The 18,711-nt window shown below is 36.8% G+C and overlaps 5 protein-coding genes across 5 annotated transcripts; 1 reads left to right on the top strand and 4 right to left on the bottom strand.

Annotated features, from left to right (window-relative positions):
• Positions 1 to 1,842: 1,842 nt before the first annotated feature.
• On the bottom strand, positions 1,843 to 3,588 carry GCK72_022737 (uncharacterized protein; the record flags this gene model as incomplete). Its single annotated transcript, XM_053735031.1, has 8 exons — positions 1,843 to 1,980; positions 2,030 to 2,307; positions 2,354 to 2,482; positions 2,530 to 2,797; positions 2,845 to 3,128; positions 3,174 to 3,282; positions 3,327 to 3,435; positions 3,482 to 3,588. 8 exons carry the CDS (start codon positions 3,586 to 3,588, stop codon positions 1,843 to 1,845), a joined length of 1,422 nt encoding a protein of 473 aa, XP_053578597.1.
• Positions 3,589 to 6,826: 3,238 nt separating this feature from the next.
• GCK72_022736 (uncharacterized protein) lies at positions 6,827 to 7,782 on the bottom strand (the record flags this gene model as incomplete). Its single annotated transcript, XM_053735030.1, has 4 exons — positions 6,827 to 6,950; positions 7,022 to 7,519; positions 7,570 to 7,698; positions 7,745 to 7,782. 4 exons carry the CDS (start codon positions 7,780 to 7,782, stop codon positions 6,827 to 6,829), a joined length of 789 nt encoding a protein of 262 aa, XP_053578596.1.
• A 1,724-nt stretch (positions 7,783 to 9,506) lies between these two features.
• Positions 9,507 to 11,957, top strand: GCK72_022735 (uncharacterized protein; the record flags this gene model as incomplete). The annotated part of the gene is made up of 9 exons (XM_053735029.1): positions 9,507 to 9,591; positions 9,639 to 9,831; positions 9,882 to 10,069; positions 10,113 to 10,317; positions 10,363 to 10,571; positions 10,618 to 10,804; positions 10,860 to 11,038; positions 11,095 to 11,296; positions 11,354 to 11,957. 9 exons carry the CDS (start codon positions 9,507 to 9,509, stop codon positions 11,955 to 11,957), a joined length of 2,052 nt encoding a protein of 683 aa, XP_053578595.1.
• Positions 11,958 to 12,900: 943 nt separating this feature from the next.
• Positions 12,901 to 13,113, bottom strand: GCK72_022734 (uncharacterized protein; the record flags this gene model as incomplete). The annotated part of the gene is made up of 1 exon (XM_053735028.1): positions 12,901 to 13,113. One exon carries the CDS (start codon positions 13,111 to 13,113, stop codon positions 12,901 to 12,903), a length of 213 nt encoding a protein of 70 aa, XP_053578594.1.
• A 1,927-nt stretch (positions 13,114 to 15,040) lies between these two features.
• Positions 15,041 to 15,725, bottom strand: GCK72_022733 (uncharacterized protein; the record flags this gene model as incomplete). Its single annotated transcript, XM_053735027.1, has 2 exons — positions 15,041 to 15,366; positions 15,617 to 15,725. 2 exons carry the CDS (start codon positions 15,723 to 15,725, stop codon positions 15,041 to 15,043), a joined length of 435 nt encoding a protein of 144 aa, XP_053578593.1.
• Positions 15,726 to 18,711: the final 2,986 nt, after the last annotated feature.

Below are 18,711 nucleotides of genomic sequence, written 5' to 3'. Positions count from 1 at the left end.
ACATTTTCAGTTAAAAAAATTTGAGAAAAATTATAATTTCTGCAAATTTTCAAGCCTCTCCATGTTCCGTTTGTTTTGTGCGAATAAGTTCTATCTAGCATCTGATTTGTGTCTATATTAAGTGTGTAACTCATGAATTAAGGTTTGGTATAGTTTTTGTGAACATTTGAATCTTTTTGAACAACATAGGTTGTTTCAAATCAGAAAAGTAGGGAATTTTTTGAAATTTTGCATGCATTTACATCGAAATTTCTGGTATTTTCCATATTAACTATTTTTTTTTGCTTTTCCAACACAGAACTGGTCTTGTTCTCTTGTTTATTACCATTTTTCCTGAATTAACTTTATTGCAAATCAGGAAAAATAGGAGAAACATGAATTTTTAGATCAAAAAAGTTGAAGCAAAATCATCAGGTTATTCAAAATGTGTTCAATGAGCAATTATGACAATAATTCAGCATATATTAGTGTTATCATCATAAATTTGTTGCATTTTCAAAATTTCACTGTAGGCACGATACTTTTCACCGGAGTTAAAAAATTTACCTTTTACGATACAATTGAAAATTCATGTTTCTCCTATTTTTCCTGATTTACAATAGAGCTGATTAAGAAAAAAATGGTAACAAACAAGACAACAAGACCAGTTCTGTGTATAACAAACAAAAAAAATTAGCTAAAATGAAAAATATCTAAAATTCCTGAGTAAATGCCTGCAAATTTTCAAAAAATTTCCAAATCTTCTGATTTGAGATGACCCAAGTTGTTCAAAAGGATGAAAATATTTACAGAAGCTGTATTAACTCCTAATTCATGAGTATTACATTTAATTCAAACAAAAATCAGATGCTGGATTGAACTTATTTGGACGAAACAAGCGGAAAACGAAGAGGCTTGAAAATTTCCAGATATTCTCATTTTTCTCAAAAATTTTTAACAGAAATTGCTGGAGAAAGGAATCAAATTAGCTAAATTTTGGACGAAGATTCCAAATTTGATATTTTTAGCTCGTGATTCTCTCATTTTTGACACTTTTTGTGAGTGGCTCTATACTTATGTCGGATAGGTTGAAGCCATTTTTCACATTTTTTCGATTTTTCCAAAAACAAAGAGGAAGAGTTAAAATGTTTTGCATGCAACATTTTTAAGCTAATAAATGTATATTTTAGCCGTTTCGAAAACTTCTTGAAGTATCATCATTTTTGTGAGATAGTCGATAATCACAAGTGGCTCTATATTTATGTCGGGCAGGGGGGTACTCGCTTTTAGAACTCGGAAAGATAGAACTGCGACAAAATAAAACTGTCACAATATAGAACAGACAAAAATAGAACTGAACAAAATGGAATTGCGACGAAATGGAACTGTTACAAAATAGAACTGACTAAAATAGAACTGAACGAAATAGAACTGCTTCAAAATAGAACTGCTACAAAATAGAACTCCAGCTCGAATGGAGCGCGTTTGCATTTTTTTTTGAATTTTTGCATTATTTGAAAATTTTAACCAGTTTTCGAGGGAAATATCGACTTTAAAAATTCATTAATAGAGAAAAAAACAGATGTATTTATGAAAAATCGTCAAAAATCGTGAAAATTTTATAAAAATCGTGAAAATTTTATAAAAATCGTGAAAAGCCCATAAAAATCATTGATTACCGTTTAAAAGTCATGAAAACCCATAAAAATCATTAATAACCGTCAGAAAATCTTGAAAAACCGTATAAAATTATGAAAAACCGTAAAAAATCCTCAGGAAAAGTTAGAAATTGATTAATCCGGATAGAAATCTATCATTAAAATCTATTTTTAAAATCTATCAGAATAACAAACGAATAGGAAATTATTTTTTCGCATGAAAAATTGCTTTTAAGTATGCAATCCCCATGAGTGGAGGTCTTGGAATTTCCGGGATGTTTTCGACAACTTTTTTCAACTTTCCATCCTTCATGATGTTTGAATTCTTTCGAGACTTATTCACCTGGAATGAAAAACTATCACTTAAATTTATTCTAAATTTGAAAACCTACTTGAAAATACGGATTAATTTTTAATTCGTTGTAGTCCATCGTGGTGTGTCGCTCCTCTTTTTGCATTTTTGTCACTAGATCCGACATTTTAATTGTTGTAAATCCGTTGTGTATCGTCGCAACAGATTGAAGAAGTCGATGCCAGGTTTCCACCGTATTGGTAGTCCGATGGATATTACTCGCCGTTTGAACTGTGCAGGACCATAATTTTGGCGGAAATCTCGTTGAGTTGAATCCGACACCTCCAATATAGTTGTTGAGAAGGTAGTCTATGAAACCTGAATATTGATAGTATATTAATACTGCACTTCGGAAAAGGCTTACTTTTCATTTCTGCTGGAACAGCTAACGGCATACAATGATTCAGAATCAGAGTAAAATAGTCGGGAATATCTGATTCATGTACAAACGGCAGAGTTTTCAACAACTTCCAAAACTCTTCATATGGTCCATCTAAAATAAGGAGATGCCTCTGAGATACATGTAAGGGTGTAACTCACCAATAAACTCTTGATAAACTTTCAATTTCTCGGCTTGACGTCTCCAGCTTTGAACCAGGTGAAACATACATCCATGAATATCAACATTCGGGAATTTGTCTTTGAATGCCGAGTGAATGGCACTCTCGAAATCTGAAATCACCATTCCGGGACACCAATTTGACAACTGTGGAACGTTCTTCATCAATTGTAGCAGAGTAGAATAAGTCGACATCTGTTTATCTGGCAGAAGACAGAAAAACACGGGGCGGACTACATCGGAAGCAATCTAAAACAGACGGAAATTGCGTTTTAATTTGAATCCGAAACACTTACATAGCAATGCATGCTGAAGAGTTGAGTGAATCCCTTTGGAACACAATCGAAAGTTCCATCCACAAAACAAACATTTCCATTGGACAAAATTTCCAATCCTTCATTCGACGCAAATCCTACGAATCGTTTTCCATTAACGTCCTCATCGAACACCAAAAAACGTGTTTTTCTGAGAGTTTCAGAATATGATCCGCTGATTTTACCACCGTTATCCATGACTTTTTTATTAGAATTCAAATTCGATTTTTCATAATCAATAAGTCTCCTTTTTGAATTATAACTTCCTGAAAAATGCATTCATCTGGGAACAGTTGTATTTCAAAAATTACCTAACATGATTGATGTTTCGGTTCCGAACGCAGCTCTTACACCGTCGATGACGTCCCGGGGGCTTCCAGAATTTGCGTTTTTTTTAATACTTTGTCGGGCGAGGTTGACCTAAAATTATAGCAGAATTTAGAGTTTCCGCTTGTTCATCTTACTGAATTAGACAGTTTGTCCATTTCGTGATTAATGTGCGGCTGGATGATTCGAATAGTTTTTGTCAAATCATTAACTCCGAATGCGGCCGGACATTTATACTTCGTATTTCTGCAATGGAATAAGATTGAAAACACATTACAGTTCTCGGTATTACCTCTCGATACAATGGTATATTGTCTCATTTAGAGTTGGAATACTCTTTTTTTTCTTCATGAAAAAACCGTTGATTAATTCTCCATCGATTTTCCGATTTTTCGGCATTGTTCAGCTGAAAATTGATAAATCTTGTAGAAAAACAATAAAAACAATACAAATTATGCAAATTACATTTTTAAAAATCCAAAAAAGACTGAAAAGACTTAAAAAATCCTGAAAAAACCAAAAAAATCCAAAAAATTCAAAAAAAATGCAAACGCGCTCCATTCGAGCTGGAGTTCTATTTTGTAGCAGTTCTATTTTGAAGCAGTTCTATTTCGTTCAGTTCTATTTTGTGAAGTTCTATTTTGTAACAGTTCCATTGTGTTCAGTTCCACTTTGTAGCAGTTCTATTTTTGTCTGTTCTATATTGTGACAGTTTTATTTTGTCGCAGTTCTATCTTTCCGAGTTCTAAAATCGAGTACCCCCTCGGGCAGTGTATTCGAAAAAAGCAAGCATACTCCTTTGCTCTTCACGAAGTTCCACACGGAAGCAAGGAGAGTCCCCGCAGCAACGGCATCGAGCATTCTGTTATATTCAGATTCACAGTAATAAAGTTTTCATATTTGTCAAGGCCCTAGCAAATTGGCGCGAATGTCAAAATTTCAAAAAAATTTGAAATTTTTTGAATTTTTTCGAGAAAAATTCAATTTTTGACTATCATTCAGAATTAGAAGAAATTCTGAAAAATAGTCAACAAAAATTGAAAAAAATTTGAAAAAAATATTGGGAAAAGGTCATTTTTTGAAGCCGGGCCGGCCTGGCCCTTGACAAGTGTGGAAATTTCTTTATCGCAGTTCCCTCAACTGTCATTTTTAATATAAAGATTTTGCCCCGTTTCTCACCTGTGTAGCTTGTCGTCGTTGACACGCTCTTGCTGGATTGCGACGATCCAACACGAACCTCGGCCAGTCATCAATAATCATCATTCGCCCTGAAGGTGGTCTTTGTGGTGTTGGTGGAGCAATAGCTGGACCAATCTGAAATCAAGAAATGATGTGAGGTTTCTTTTTTATCAATATTCTATCAATTGCTTACATTTCTTCTTTGATCCTGAGTTCCGTCCACTGGGTTGTTGGGGACTGGGGGTACCGGTTGGTTCATTTTGCCCTGGAAACGGGAAACTTAAAGAAATGAAAACAAGAGAAGAAAGTGAACGGAACAATAGAGACCCTATAAAGAAATAATTTGAGCGGCACAACATTACTTACTAATTTGACCAAAAAAAGAGGGTGGAGCATTGAATACAACAAAGTAAGGGAATTATGAACAAATTCGATATAATGAACAATAAATAGAAAAACAGAAAATGATAAATATGTATAAAGATTCCTAAGTATTGGATGGCAGCCCAGTTTCTAGTAAATTTCGGAGTGGATTCACAACATGCTTTCATACCTTATGTTCACAAATTTCAAGATTTAAGACCCTGCGTGCTCATAAAATATTTTGTCGTCGGAGTAGCAAAATTGTAATTATGGTAATTTTCTTAAAAAATTAACAAAATTTAAAACTTCTGGAAATCCAATACAAAACAAAGACTTTATAGCATTTGTTGTATTATTTTGACAGATAAATGTTCGAACAAGATCAAAAGACCCCACCAAGATTTCGAAACTATAAAAACCGATATTTCATGGTTAGGTTGGTGGAAATATTCACTGTTTTTTTATGCGATCACACAACTGGACGTTTCACAACCGTTTCGTCAGCGGTAAATTAGGGACTGGATAATCCGTTACCGTACATTTTGCATCCGGAAGTTTTTCCAAAGAAAAAACACGTCTAGTTGCGAAATGACCAGTTACAAAATGCTTGAAAATTCGGATGAATATCGCTTTTGTCAAACTAGACTCCGCTTTTCATTTTTAAAAAATTAAACAATTCACACCGGCAAAAAAAAGAGTTTCCGACGGTTTTATTACAGTTGCAGCACACTGAACAAGATTTATTTTACTTTTGAAATCCAATTCCGCTTAAAAAACCAACAAAATTCCAATAACTCCCTGGAAAAACGACAAAAATGCTCACGGTGGATGTTCGGAATATTCATCATACGCAAGAATGAGAAAACGCGCTTTACTGAGAATAGCCGACAGAAAGCCCTCTCTATGCGACCATTATTATACAAACAGCGCCCACCGCTAGATAGTCAGCGCCCTCTCTTGCCGACTTTACTCAATGAAGCAATGGCCGAATGGTTATAAGGTCGGACTTGAAAACAACTGACCTCTGCAAGCATCAGTTTGAATCATGTGAACCGTAAACAATTTTGTTTTTGTTTTGATACATTTGAAAAATATCTTAAAAACGTTCTCTGAAATTTCCCAAAATCTCATAAAAAACTAAAAACAAGAATATCCGGTTTTCACTACATTTACTACAAAAAATATCAAACAATCATAGTTATTACAACAAAATGGCATATTATGTGCTTATAGTCTGTAGTGACTGGTACATTCAAATAATCTTGGAATCTGATTCATTTGTCATTTGTCCTGATCCACACTAATTGAACTGTCTTTTATGCATAGAGATCGGTCGCTCTGGTAGCACAGCGGTTGTTTCCTGCCAAAAAATCAAGCTATTTCAATGTCATTCCAGAAGATGCATGACTGTTTATTAAAAGCCACCTGATGTTTACAGTGAAACTCTTAAAATAAAAATAAAAAACGAATTTCGGAATGAATATAGTTATATTCCCCGCTTTTTTTAAGCTATAGTATACCACCCGGCTAGACATAGTTAGACACAGTAATCTAAACTATATTATGCTACAGTATCGTATGACTTTGTCTACCGTAAAAAGTTGAAGGCACCGGTATCATCTAGACTACAGTAATCCAAGCTACGGTACCCAGTTTGGGATACAGTAAGACGCCTAACGGTGTTATAAATCGTTATGCAAAGTTATAGACTTGGAGACATACTGTAACTTACAAAATGACAGGATGGTGGCTACATATGGTAAATGTCTAGAAACAGTTTGCTGGGAAGATATGTAAAGCTCCGAAATTAAGTTCTAAACCGTGAGAAAACGGCTCTCATACGTTTTAAAACCAAGATTTTCGTCTTAAAATGTCTGAAAACCATTAAAAACATATTAAAATAACCCCGTAAAGCACGGTTGGTCACTTATAATATCTCAGTACACTGTATGAGCTACAGTACGACGCCTGTCCACTACAGTACACCGGATATCTATAGAATGTTTAAGAGCTACAGTATCCCAAGAAGGTTATGATTATAGCTAAACCTGCTAAACCAGAAGATGAATAATCGTGAAAAATTTATTAAACCAAATCACAATTCGAATTCTGTCGTCAAATTAACCAAATTATCAGGCGGGGTGAAAAGCACAATCGCTCGGATCCAAGTGATCTCCTGTTGAATCATATAGCAAAAACAATCTGGAATATCGAGTCTTCTGAAAAATATTTTCTTACTATAAGTACAATACTATAAAAAAACAAAATTCACTCATTATAATGGGTGAACCTGTTCACCGGTGTTGCTTTCAACTGTTTGAACAATGCCGAAAAGTTTCGCTGTTCTTTCATCTTTATCTTTGCAACTTCCAGTCGAGACTCTTTAATCCATTGTTTAAAAAACATCAGGTAATCAGAATATTTCAACTGGCAGTTTTCCATATATAACTCTTTGCAATTAATAAATAAGTTAGTCAAATAATATCGTGTCACCCATTTTGCATGGACCAGTCTTAACGAGTTAAACTGGGAAGGATTCGCAGAAATGGACAATCGGAACTTCTTCGTAGGATCAGAAATGATGTCCAAGTTTTTTGCTTCTCTAGAGAGCTCTATCATCTCATGATATTGCTCTTTATATCCGTTTTCCAGATTCAAATCAAATGAGTCAATGGTCAAATCGAAACTTCTAATGAGTTGAATAACTGCACTTGCCAACTGGGGTCTTTCAAAGACGAGTGAGACTTTGCAAATCTTGAAAAAAGTAACAAATTCCGCAATATTTTCTCTAATAGTCTCGAAAGTTCTTTGGAGAATTGCATAACAATTCCATAATACGTGTGTTTCCGATTATGCCCCTCCAAAATAAACGTCTCTGCAAATAGAGCAGTTAATTCAATATTTCGACGAGACAGGAACAGTTTGAGGACTCTCTCAGCTCTTTCAGATGCACGCGATATAGTGAATCTGAAAAGAAAATGAATAATTAACTTTGATACAAAAATACACTTACATTTCCAGTACATCCATCGTGTCGCAAACTGCCTTCATCGCTAATCAGGGTCTGAGAAAAGGTAAAGTTTGTGATGACGTTGTCATTATATAGTGTTGTGATCGAAAAGCAGAAGAAATTAACTCTCTAATTTTTCAGATTTTTTCTGGAAACCCCAAAAGTGACGGAAAATCAAATTTCAAGTGAGTCTCATGAGACAAGGTCTCAATCGACTCTCTTCAATGTTTGAAGGCATTTGTGAGAACGGAATTGAACTTTTAAAAATGAGCTGACTGTTTTTAAGTTTTTAATTGTCTCTTATGCTACTGTCTACAGTTATTTGGCACAAGGTTTCAAACTGAAATAAAGAAACCAGTTTGAAGTTTTCAAAATACTTCTTACAAGAACACCAATCGGAGTATCATATTTCAATTCATTCAACGAAAAATCACAAATTTCGGATTACTGTATCGAAAACTTTAGAAAGAATTTATATTTTGAGTCACGTTGCTCTGAATTCCACATAAATATTTTTCGGATTCTCCTAAAGTTCTTCTCCAAAATATACCAGCTGTCACCAATTAATAGACATTATCCAGAAAAAGACAGTCCTGACACGTTAGTCGATTATAGAAAGAAGAAAGTTAATATTAAACAATTGAATTTGAAAGCGCGATGAACGTGGACGTGGACGTTTTTTGGCTGTCTCTAGGCCATTGGCCTCGCCGGCTGTTTCATTGTTCATACGATCAGTCGCCGTTGCCGCAATTTCAGTTTTCTCTGTTGTTTGTATATTTTCATTTCGGAATGATTCTGACGATGAATCATGATTCCGCCTCAAAGTTTTTATCTTTTCATCCTTATTTCATTGGTCTCTGGGCTATTACATATCCGGTCTTTCAATACCACTTTTCGAAACCGAATTCTCGAGACTGGACTTTTTCGGAACCGGAAATCTCACATGACTTCAAAACAGTTGAACTACCTGTCAAATCAATTTGGATCATGGAGCCATCTATTTTTTATGTTTGAACTCCTTCATACATCAAAACCTTGTTGGATAAAGCTTGAAAGGACTCGAAGCCTAGATGGCCCTTTGCTCATTTCCCAACGACTCTGTCTCCCCCAATACCTCGCTTTTTTTAAATTAGGCATCACAGTGTCCCTGTTTGTTTACTCATCTTCTTTTACCCACTATTTCGCAATAGAAATTTTTATTCTAGAATTTTCTTTAACTACACCTGATCGAAAAATTAAAAAAGAGAGATACGGAATTAGAAAAATACCATCTTCTGAGTCATTCCGAAGAGATGGGGGAGGGATATTAGAAAAATATTACTATTCATGTGATTGTTTTTTGTAAAAAAACAAACTAATAGAACAGAACGTTCTGAACTACTACTCTAAAAAATTGTCAACAACAATAACAGACGTTCCAAAAATTCCTGATTTCGACTGAAAATTAAAATGTTACTTCACGGATGGTACTGTGGATATTTTTAAACTAAACTCTTCCAATTTCGTTTTATTCCAAATCCAATCACCCCTTGAATCTTGAATTTGTCGTTTCCTACTCAATTTCTCCCATACTCCCTCATTTTTTGTAATTAACAGCTATCTCAACATACTCACTATCCGTCACTTCTCAACAACAAACATCATGAAACCTTTCATGATATTTTGTTGTTTCGTCTCACTCATCCTTTTTCCTCTCCCTTCCCAAACGTCTCCACTCCAAACCAATAATGATGTCGGATCTCAAAGTTTCCTAGCTGGCGGATCTATGCAACCACATGCCGTTAAGAAGAGAAACCTTGAAAACGAGGAGCTGGAAGTTTCGTTCGACTGGCAAGGCTTTGTAGACTACGGTAAGTCATCTAGCCTATAATTATTCTACGAGAAAATCTTTTTTCAGCCTTTCAAACGAATGAGTCACTGGTTCTCGAGATCTTCAATAATTATCCAGCTCATGTCACATTCCGTTGCTGTGGTCAACTGCTTCTGGAGTCCGTCTCTCCAATCGTGAATAGTTCAATGTCACTTGGACCATTTTGGGTTCAATATTTTCGTGAGCTGGTTTATGAGAAGAGATGCTCTCAAGACAACAAGTGAGCAAACTAGAAAATCAAATAATAGTCTATCCTAGAAATTGTTTCAGCCTCATCATGATCGCCACCCCGGCCAACCAACCATCCATTTCATTCGAGGTGACATTCAATTTGACCCGATTCAAAGGATGTCTTGCGAGTCAGCGCGCTAACAGTGAATTCGAGGAGGTAAACATCCGACAGGACGCTAATCGTGTTGGAATGTACAATGTTAAAATTGCAGGAATTATTACTAAAGGTGTTTGATAGGCGGAATAACAAAATATAGTTGGTTCTTTTAGCTCTTACTCACAAAACCACAGAGCAGATGGTGATCTCATATGAATCCGGTAGACCCATCAGTCTCCGTTTCACGAAGTGCAATCTGTTAATCAAGGAAATAATCACATTCAATGCCAATGAACATTACAAAGTAGATGAGAACCTGCTGAAAAAGATAAGAATGCTCGACCAAACAGTTTGTGGAACCGAAAATATTGATTCGGGGTTGGTTTTAGCTGCATGTTCTGGTAATAATATTTTTATTTTCAGAATGAGTGTTATGGTGATTTCCGATCACCGTTTAGTTACTACTCTCAAGTTTTATCTGCAACCAGTTACACCCACTACTAAACCGCCTGAAACAACCACAACCGAAGCTTCCGGAATAATCAACGTTGAGGAACCAGGAATGATCAGATTTCTAAATTGGTTTGGCAAAGGAAAAGTTGTGAATGATTTAAGACATATTCTTAATACATGTGAGCTTAGTGTCTTCAAAATTAAATTCTAAAATTAAGTATTCAGCTTCCAACTTTATGATGATGCTTGATATCTGCTCTTCCGAACCGATCACCTTCTCTCTTGAAAAACAACACAGGGAAATAATTGGACGGTCGATCCCATTCAAAGAAGAACGGTTTTATTTTGCTGAACCATGGATTCAATATTTCACAAGTCTCTCCAGAGTTGTAACACCCGGTGAAGGTCATAAGTAAGTAAAACAAAAATAGGTTTAATAAAACTGAAAACTTTGAAAATTATTTCAGTTTCACTCTGATATTTTCTACTGGTGAAAAGAAAGCGACAGGACACTTCCGTTTTGCCGAGACAAACTGGATCAAGGTTCAAGATGCTCGAAAGATGAACACCGACGGAATGATCCATATTCATCAAGACTCGATCAATCCGGTGTCATTTTATCCTGCACTAGGAAATATCATAGAAAGTGAGTTTAGATGTCATATTCAGTAAAACATCACAACTATCTTAATATATTTGCAGATGCAATCCAAAATCAATCGCTCACTCTTCGGTTGAACTCGAATCTGTCTGAGACGATTAATATTGGAATAGGAAAATGTGAGACAAACACGGTAGTCATCCAATTGAATAGAACAGACTCCCTGTCTATTGGCGAAGATTTATTGGATCATATGGACAGAATGAACAATTTGTTCTGCACTTTGCATCGGAACTTGAGAAGGTTTGTAGAAAAATGAAACTTGGAAAATAAATTCTAGTTCACCCATATTACTTTCAGATTTGCTCTGACCGTCTCCTCTGCGAATCCAGTCAATGGCACACTACGTTTTGAATTCGATGACCCGATTGAAGAGGAGTTGGTCCCTGTCTACACCTTTATTGCGGGAATCATCTTTGGTCTTTTGGCTGTCGCTGGAGTCTGTTTCTTCCTTGTTCAATTCCGTCGTAGACGTGTTCAGCGCATCCTCAGAGAGAAGAACGCAGTCATGGAACTTGAAAACATTCGACTGCTTAATTTGTTCAATGCCATGGATAATTGTGAAGAAGTAGCTAATATTCAATCAAGTTCTGAATCCCATTCTGACATAATCGAACAATTGGATGCCATAGATCGAGTTCGACATAGAAGGGGGAGACTGGAGGAAATCAGAATGCCCCATGACACCGACACAGTTTGTTTCAGTCAACAGAGCCAGCCAAGTACCTCGGTTTGGGTGGTGAATGACAGTTTTTTAAAGAGAGATGCGGTATCGGTGTCGCGATCTACGATCGACGGCTTCAACCAACGTTTCAACCGACTGCCACCGCCGCCGCCGCCACTGTCAGAAGATAAGGAGGCACACGATGATGACACCTGTCCTTTTACAAATTTCTCTCGTTAAGGACGCAACGCTAACGGAACAAAAAAACTCGAAGCAAAAAGAAGCTGTATAAAGAATAACACTTGATTAGTCGCTAGTATAAAAGAATATCCCTTCAATCCATTAATTGTGTCTCTACTGTCCACTTTAACTTGTCTCAGAGTCCTACCCCCACTCTTTCCCCTTTTCCTCGCTGCATTAACAACCATTTCCCTTCCTTCTCTTTTTCCTATTACACATGTATTATAATAATACAAGCCCTTTTAGGTGGTTTAGGGTTTGATTATCCTTCCACTTTACTTAGACCTCTCACTATTAGAACATGGTCGTCTTATTATTATAGATTTATTATATAGATTGGTATATGGGTTCCTATGGTGTAGCTATAGTTAAAGAGGTGATACTAAAGTTACTTAAAAGGAAGGGGGAGAGTAAACATGATAACTATAAATAAGAGAAGTTAAACATAAAAGTGCGACCGTTCATTAAGCGGTCTCTAGCACACGACTGACAATAAGGCGCATCGCATTCTCTGCGAGGGAGAGAGAGATCACAGACAGTGGACTCGCCCCCTTGCGGGAGAAGTGTTCGCTGACATGTGACATCCCCGGCCTTCGGATCAGAGCATGCAACGTCCTCGTTGCTATATACTAGTAAAATATAAATACAAAAATTAGAGAAATTATAATGGCATTTGGAGTAGATAATAATTGCAGTTGATATATTGAATATTGACCTCGCAGTTGATAAATAATATACTATTGACATCGCAATTGAAATATATAATATTGACCTCGCAGTTGAATATTAAATATTGACCTCGCAGTTGATAATATAATATTGACCTCGCAGTTGATAATATAAAATATAGAATCTGCAATTGAATGATATAGATTGACCACGCAGTTGTAAAAATCCGAAAATCGAAGAACTGAAAAGATTATGCATTTGATAATTGAAGTCTTCACGCAGTTGGTATATTGAAGTAGACACGCAGTTGAAAATTGAGGTAGACACGCATTTGTCGAATTTCCTCTATAATTTTCCATCCATTCCAATTGTTGAACACGTCTTCTGGCGATAGCAGGAGATGTGGCATCCCCGGCCTTCGAATCAGAGCAGGCGGCGTCCTCGTCGCTATATATTGACTGATTTCCATTGGAAAGTAGATGAGCATGTTTCTTCTTCAGCGTGTCGTTGTCGTCGATCCATAAAGATGATTCCAAGCATTTGACTTCATATCTTCTTTTCTTCTTGCCGATTGTTCTTTCTTTTATCTTCTTTTTTCTTTCTTTGTGGTTCCTCTATGTGATGATTGTTTGACTGGTGATTATGTGGACGATGGTGTTGACTCCAAACACGATGATTACTTGACCAAATGAAGATGACGAAGCGAATTTATCCTCAGTGCACATGAGAATATAATTCCAAAATCATCTTGAGTAACCGCGTCGATGAATGTGACAAGTTGAACGAGCATGAAAATAATCGAAGTGATAACCATGATGTCTCAACAAGAACTTGGAGTTTTTCAGCTTGGCTTGGAAAGTCTTCGTAGAGTTTCAGTGTAGGAAGTGTAGGTTCCAAATTGTACAGGTTCGGTTCCGGTTTTCCATACTTTTTCTCGAATGAGGATCCAATCAAACTCCATGTTCTTATATCAGCTGTAGAACTACCTCTATTTTTGAATTCCATTCGAAATTCAGGATTCTCTTGAAAGCAATTGATCTTGATAACATCTTCCTGTGCGGCGAAGACTTCGGGTTGTTGATAGTAGAATTGCGCGTCGAAACCAGATGATAACGATCTTGAAGGTCCAAAAGATTGTCCACTGATACCAAATTTGCAACTTTGGTAGGCAGACGTAGTAGGAATGAGTAATGTCAGCAGTGTTACCCCAAGTAGATAGTGAATAACACTCCGATTGTTGAAACTTCCGTTTTGAACTTTTGGCTCGACAGTCGAAATTGTGTTCTCTTCCTTATCAGCAACTCCTTGAATCTGTTTTTGTCTTTTCATACTCATGGCTGGTTGTCCTTCGGGAAACTGACAGTTGTTGTATCCTTGCGGAAAATGATGTGGTCCCAATCCTTGTTGAAAACAATAATTGTTGAAACCAAACTGACAGTTTTGAAGATGTTGTCCTGATTGAACATGCATGTGCTTGTTGAAGGAGACTGATTCATTTTGAAGATTTTCTTTTTCGAGTGTCTTCTTTTCTTCCCTGAGTTCTGTTAGACGATCCATCATTCTCTGAGCTTTCATGGACATTTCGTTAAGAGTTCTGGGTTCTCTCGATTTCTGTTGGAAGCATTTTGCAATTGAACTGTGAAGACCATTCATAAAATGAACCATCATCAATCGTTCCTTTGGCTCTTCGTCGTAATTTCCGTATGCACTTTTTGACAAAGTTCGGATCTTCTTTGCAAATTCGAATATCGATTGATTTCCTTGTTGAATAAACATCAAACTTCGGGAAGCGGAATATATTTCTTCTTCTTCCTTGCACTTGTACTTCTCGACCAATGCATAAGTCATCCTTCTCCAAGTTTTCTTATTTCTTGCCGAAAGTCGATGATAAATCGAAAGAGCGGGGTTTTCGAGACATAATGGAACAAGCTTCACTCCAACTCTTGAAAATACATTCAGCTTGACTAGATACGCACCAAAATTGTTGAGCCAGTCAGCCATTTCTTGAGCGCTCCCTGTCGAAAACGTTGGTATGTTGAATTTGACACGTAGTTCCAAAGCTCTTCTTTCTTTCCAAGGATCAGTGATTTCGAAAATAGGATATTGTTCCTTTTTCTGATCTTCCGTTGCCAAATTTTCTTCTTTCTTCATATTTTCAGCTATCTCCTTATTCTTTTTTTCTTCAGCATCTTGGATATACTTTTTGGTACCACTGGCATTGAAAAATGAGATGTTTCCAAAAACAAAGCAATTGAATGATTTGGGTGGCCAAATTTGAAGAAAGGTTGCGAGGAAATTGAAGATAATTTGACAAAATTTTAGGAATTGAAATACTTAACTTGCAAGAAAGCCGTTGTTTCCGTTTTTGATACTGTTGATTACTTTGACGTTGACGTTGGTACCAGTGTACTGTCCTATTGTCGTTGAACCTTGACCAAGTTGTCGAAACGTTGACTTTCTATCCTCCTATCCGTCGTTGAATTCTGAGTTGCAGTTGAGTTGAAAATCCTTGAATCCTTGTCGCAGCAATTGAATCCTTCAGCAGTCAAATCCTTGTCGATCTTGATAACGTTGTTCTCCCAATTTTCCAGTCGTCCAGTCGTCCAGTCGAGTTGTGAATCACTTTTGCTGTTGAGGAGCAAAAGTCTTCTTTGCAGCGAAATCCAGTGATTTTCTTCCGTGTTTCTTCGTTGATGTTCCCAGTTGTCTCCGAATTTGAGTTTGGAGTCTCTTCTTTCTTCTTGTCCGGATGGTGATGAAAAAGAAAGAGATTGATTGATGAAGAGATATGAAGAAACGATAAAGAGAGCGGAAGATGCAAAGGACGGGAGGGAAGAGTATAGAGAATGGCAGTAATAGGAGGTACTCGTACAGAAACTTTTGTTACTCTAGGCAGATCGAAAGTAAAGATTCAGATGGAGAAGAAGCAAAACAAACGAAAAGCAGAGTAGTAAAACAAAAGCAGAGAACGTTAGAAAAAGATCCCTTACTGTTCGAGAATACTGGCAAATAATCTATTTGGGCGGATCTCTCTTCCGAATTGTTTACCGCATATGCCAGACTGGCGTGCCCTGCGGTGCCATCTTGCGCATCTGTCATTAATCATATGTGCGGAGATAGAAACCGATAGCAGCTGCATATTGTTTACCATTGCGCATAGGTTTACAATAATAATCGGATCAGATAGCACTTAATGACTTTGTTTACGCGATGGTGCACTGAGATGTTCCGATTTTACGATAGTTTGGCCAATGTTACAATACTATCTTATCAATGTCGGTCGGTTCTGTTTATCAAAACAATAAGTTTGAATGATCGCTAGTTCTAAAAAATCTCACACGGTGTTCCTGACCTTGAACTGATATGATTCACGACTTCATATCTCGACTCATTTCCAAAAAACAAATTTTATAGGGCCATTGAAAAAAAAAATTTTCCGTGGTAGCTCGTCAATTCCCAGTGACTTTGTTGCTACTGAGTCGGTGATCGTACTTGGCTACTTACGACTGGCTTAAATTCTGCATTCACGAATTCGAATTCTTGTTAATTCAAATTGTATTTATTCTAATATTCTAATGATTCTTTTTGAAAAACACCAGCGTCACGAACAACACTCTCTGAACTGGGTCAACTTTCGAGAGGGACGTGTCGGGTAAATTATAGTTAAACAGGGACGGTACTCATCCCGTATGTGCCATTGCCTGGTATCTAAGGTCTGGGGACCATAAGACTGAGTAAAGGAGTGGAGCATGTACATCTCTCCCAACCAGGTGTCGTTCTTATGAAACTTAATTAAGACGGGATACATGTAATGATGGGACAGGAGATTAAATATTACCTAAGCCAAATACGATTTAAATGGTGAGATAAATAAGATACTGACGTCCAGAACACTTGAACTCTCTAAAATTGTTCTATGTGAGAAACAAGAAAAAGAGGGTTTCGCGTGTGGTAGATGGGTTAATTACTCCGCATCTAGCCGTATCGTATGGGGCATCTCTGAAATACCCACGATGCACGAGAAAATGTTCAAGGTGACAACAACAAAACAGTGCAAATTGAGTGTGGCTAGGACCTAGGTGGTGAATGCTTGAAAGTTAGTGAGGGAAAGTGGGAATAGTGTAGCACTCAGCACTCTCTCAGTGAAACTGGATCATGGCAGAGTTCAATGTGGGACCTCCATATAATAATACATGCCCTTTTAGGTGGTTTAGGGTTTGATTATCCTTCCACTTTACTTAGACCTCTCACTATTAGAACATGGTCGTCTTATTATTATAGATTTATTATATAGATTGGTATATGGGTTCCTATGGTGTAGCTATAGTTAAAGAGGTGATACTAAAGTTACTTAAAAGGAAGGGGGAGAGTAAACATGATAACTATAAATAAGAGAAGTTAAACATAAAAGTGCGACCGTTCATTAAGCGGTCTCTAGCACACGACTGACAATAAGGCGCATCGCATTCTCTGCGAGGGAGAGAGAGATCACAGACAGTGGACTCGCCCCCTTGCGGGAGAAGTGTTCGCTGACATGTGACAGTATTATCTACCTTATTTAATCGGATTTTTTGCAATGTAGGAAAATGAATACGAACGGTGTCCATCACGACGAGACAGACTCAAACTGCCGAGAAGATAGGATAAAATGATTTCATATTTTTCTTGTTTTCAATGTGTCTTTTGTCTAATTAATGTCTCACAGTAAAACCGTGTCCATCCACGTAGTTTGTCGCCATTTCCTTCTACATCTTTTCTCTCAGCTCTACCTATTTTTGTACTGTTTATTACGTTGTGTATACTAGCAGGGCTTTTCTTCTATTTCCTCATTATTTTACTTTTTCTAGAACATTTGTCATGTAAAATCTCTTATTTTCTTTGATTTTCCCTTTTAACAAAAATATTTTCTTCTCAAAGAATGAATGAAAGTTGCCAGGCCAACTACACAGAGAGCAGCAATGATTGTAAGAAATGATATCCCGGCTTCAAAAAAAAATGGAACTTGTTCTGATTTTCGTCAGACACAGTGCTAGCGAATAATCACTTATTTCCCTACTTCGTTTTTTATTAGTACTCTCGGAAACATATCATTTTAGATTTCCATATTGAAGAGCGATACGTGAGAAAGTTATCTGCATTTGAATAAACAAACAAAATGAGTTTCAATCATTTGAATAGTGAATTCATAATATGGGAAAATGTTCAGGCAACAGAGGCAAACAAACCACTGAATTCTTGCAAACTTATTGTGGGAAAATAATGTTGCAGCACCAAAAACTGCTACCTGAACTTTTAATTCCAACATATTCTCGTCACGAGGTTATGATTCGAACTGTTAGTTTTGAAAATCCAGTTTTGATTACAATAATTGGAATTTTGAATGATACATAATTCAGAACAGATTAGCGTTCATTCATAAAATAACAACTCTGAGAAAATTGCGATATATTGCGACTATTAAATATCCCATCAGTTGAATACTAACGTTTACTGCATACAATAAAATCTGTTGAGGTTTTTTATCCTCTTGTTTTGTGTAGCATTCTCAACGGAGTGTTTGGAACCGCAATCAAACAATTAAAAATTGAAATATCAACACGATTTGATGTTGAGAACTGCCGGTCAGCGATTTACACTATCCATGATGGTTTGTTTTTTTCAGTCAGTTTACACATTTTTGGCTCTCTGCTAGTTTAGAGTACCTGAATAAAACTGAGAAAACCAAAGAAAAATGTTTTCGATGCTCCAGTTTCTCTCTGGCCTTCTAAAGCCCTTTTGGTTCTCTAAAAAGGGGAGTTTTCCGAGACGCGGCTTTCAGACGATCTATAAATTTGGTCATATATACTTTCGACTACGGGGATTCTATTTTTGGCAGTCAAAACCTGCTAAATGTCTATGAGAGCCGAGTTATGAGCTCTCAAACTTTTCATGTGGGCTTTTCACGTGGCATTTCAAAACGAGACGTAGCATACGTAAGATATTCTCATTTTTGGGACGTACGAGCACAGGTAAACCGCTGGGGAACACAAATGGAACCGCGCGGAGGCGTATATACCGCCGATTTGGAATTCAATGTGAACAGAGT

The sequence above is a fragment of the Caenorhabditis remanei genome, chromosome X (assembly GCF_010183535.1).
Source record: "Caenorhabditis remanei strain PX506 chromosome X, whole genome shotgun sequence".
NCBI lineage: Eukaryota > Metazoa > Nematoda > Chromadorea > Rhabditida > Rhabditidae > Caenorhabditis > Caenorhabditis remanei.
The sequence above is the reverse complement of the archived record's forward strand: the minus strand, read 5'-3'. Positions and strand labels throughout refer to the sequence as shown.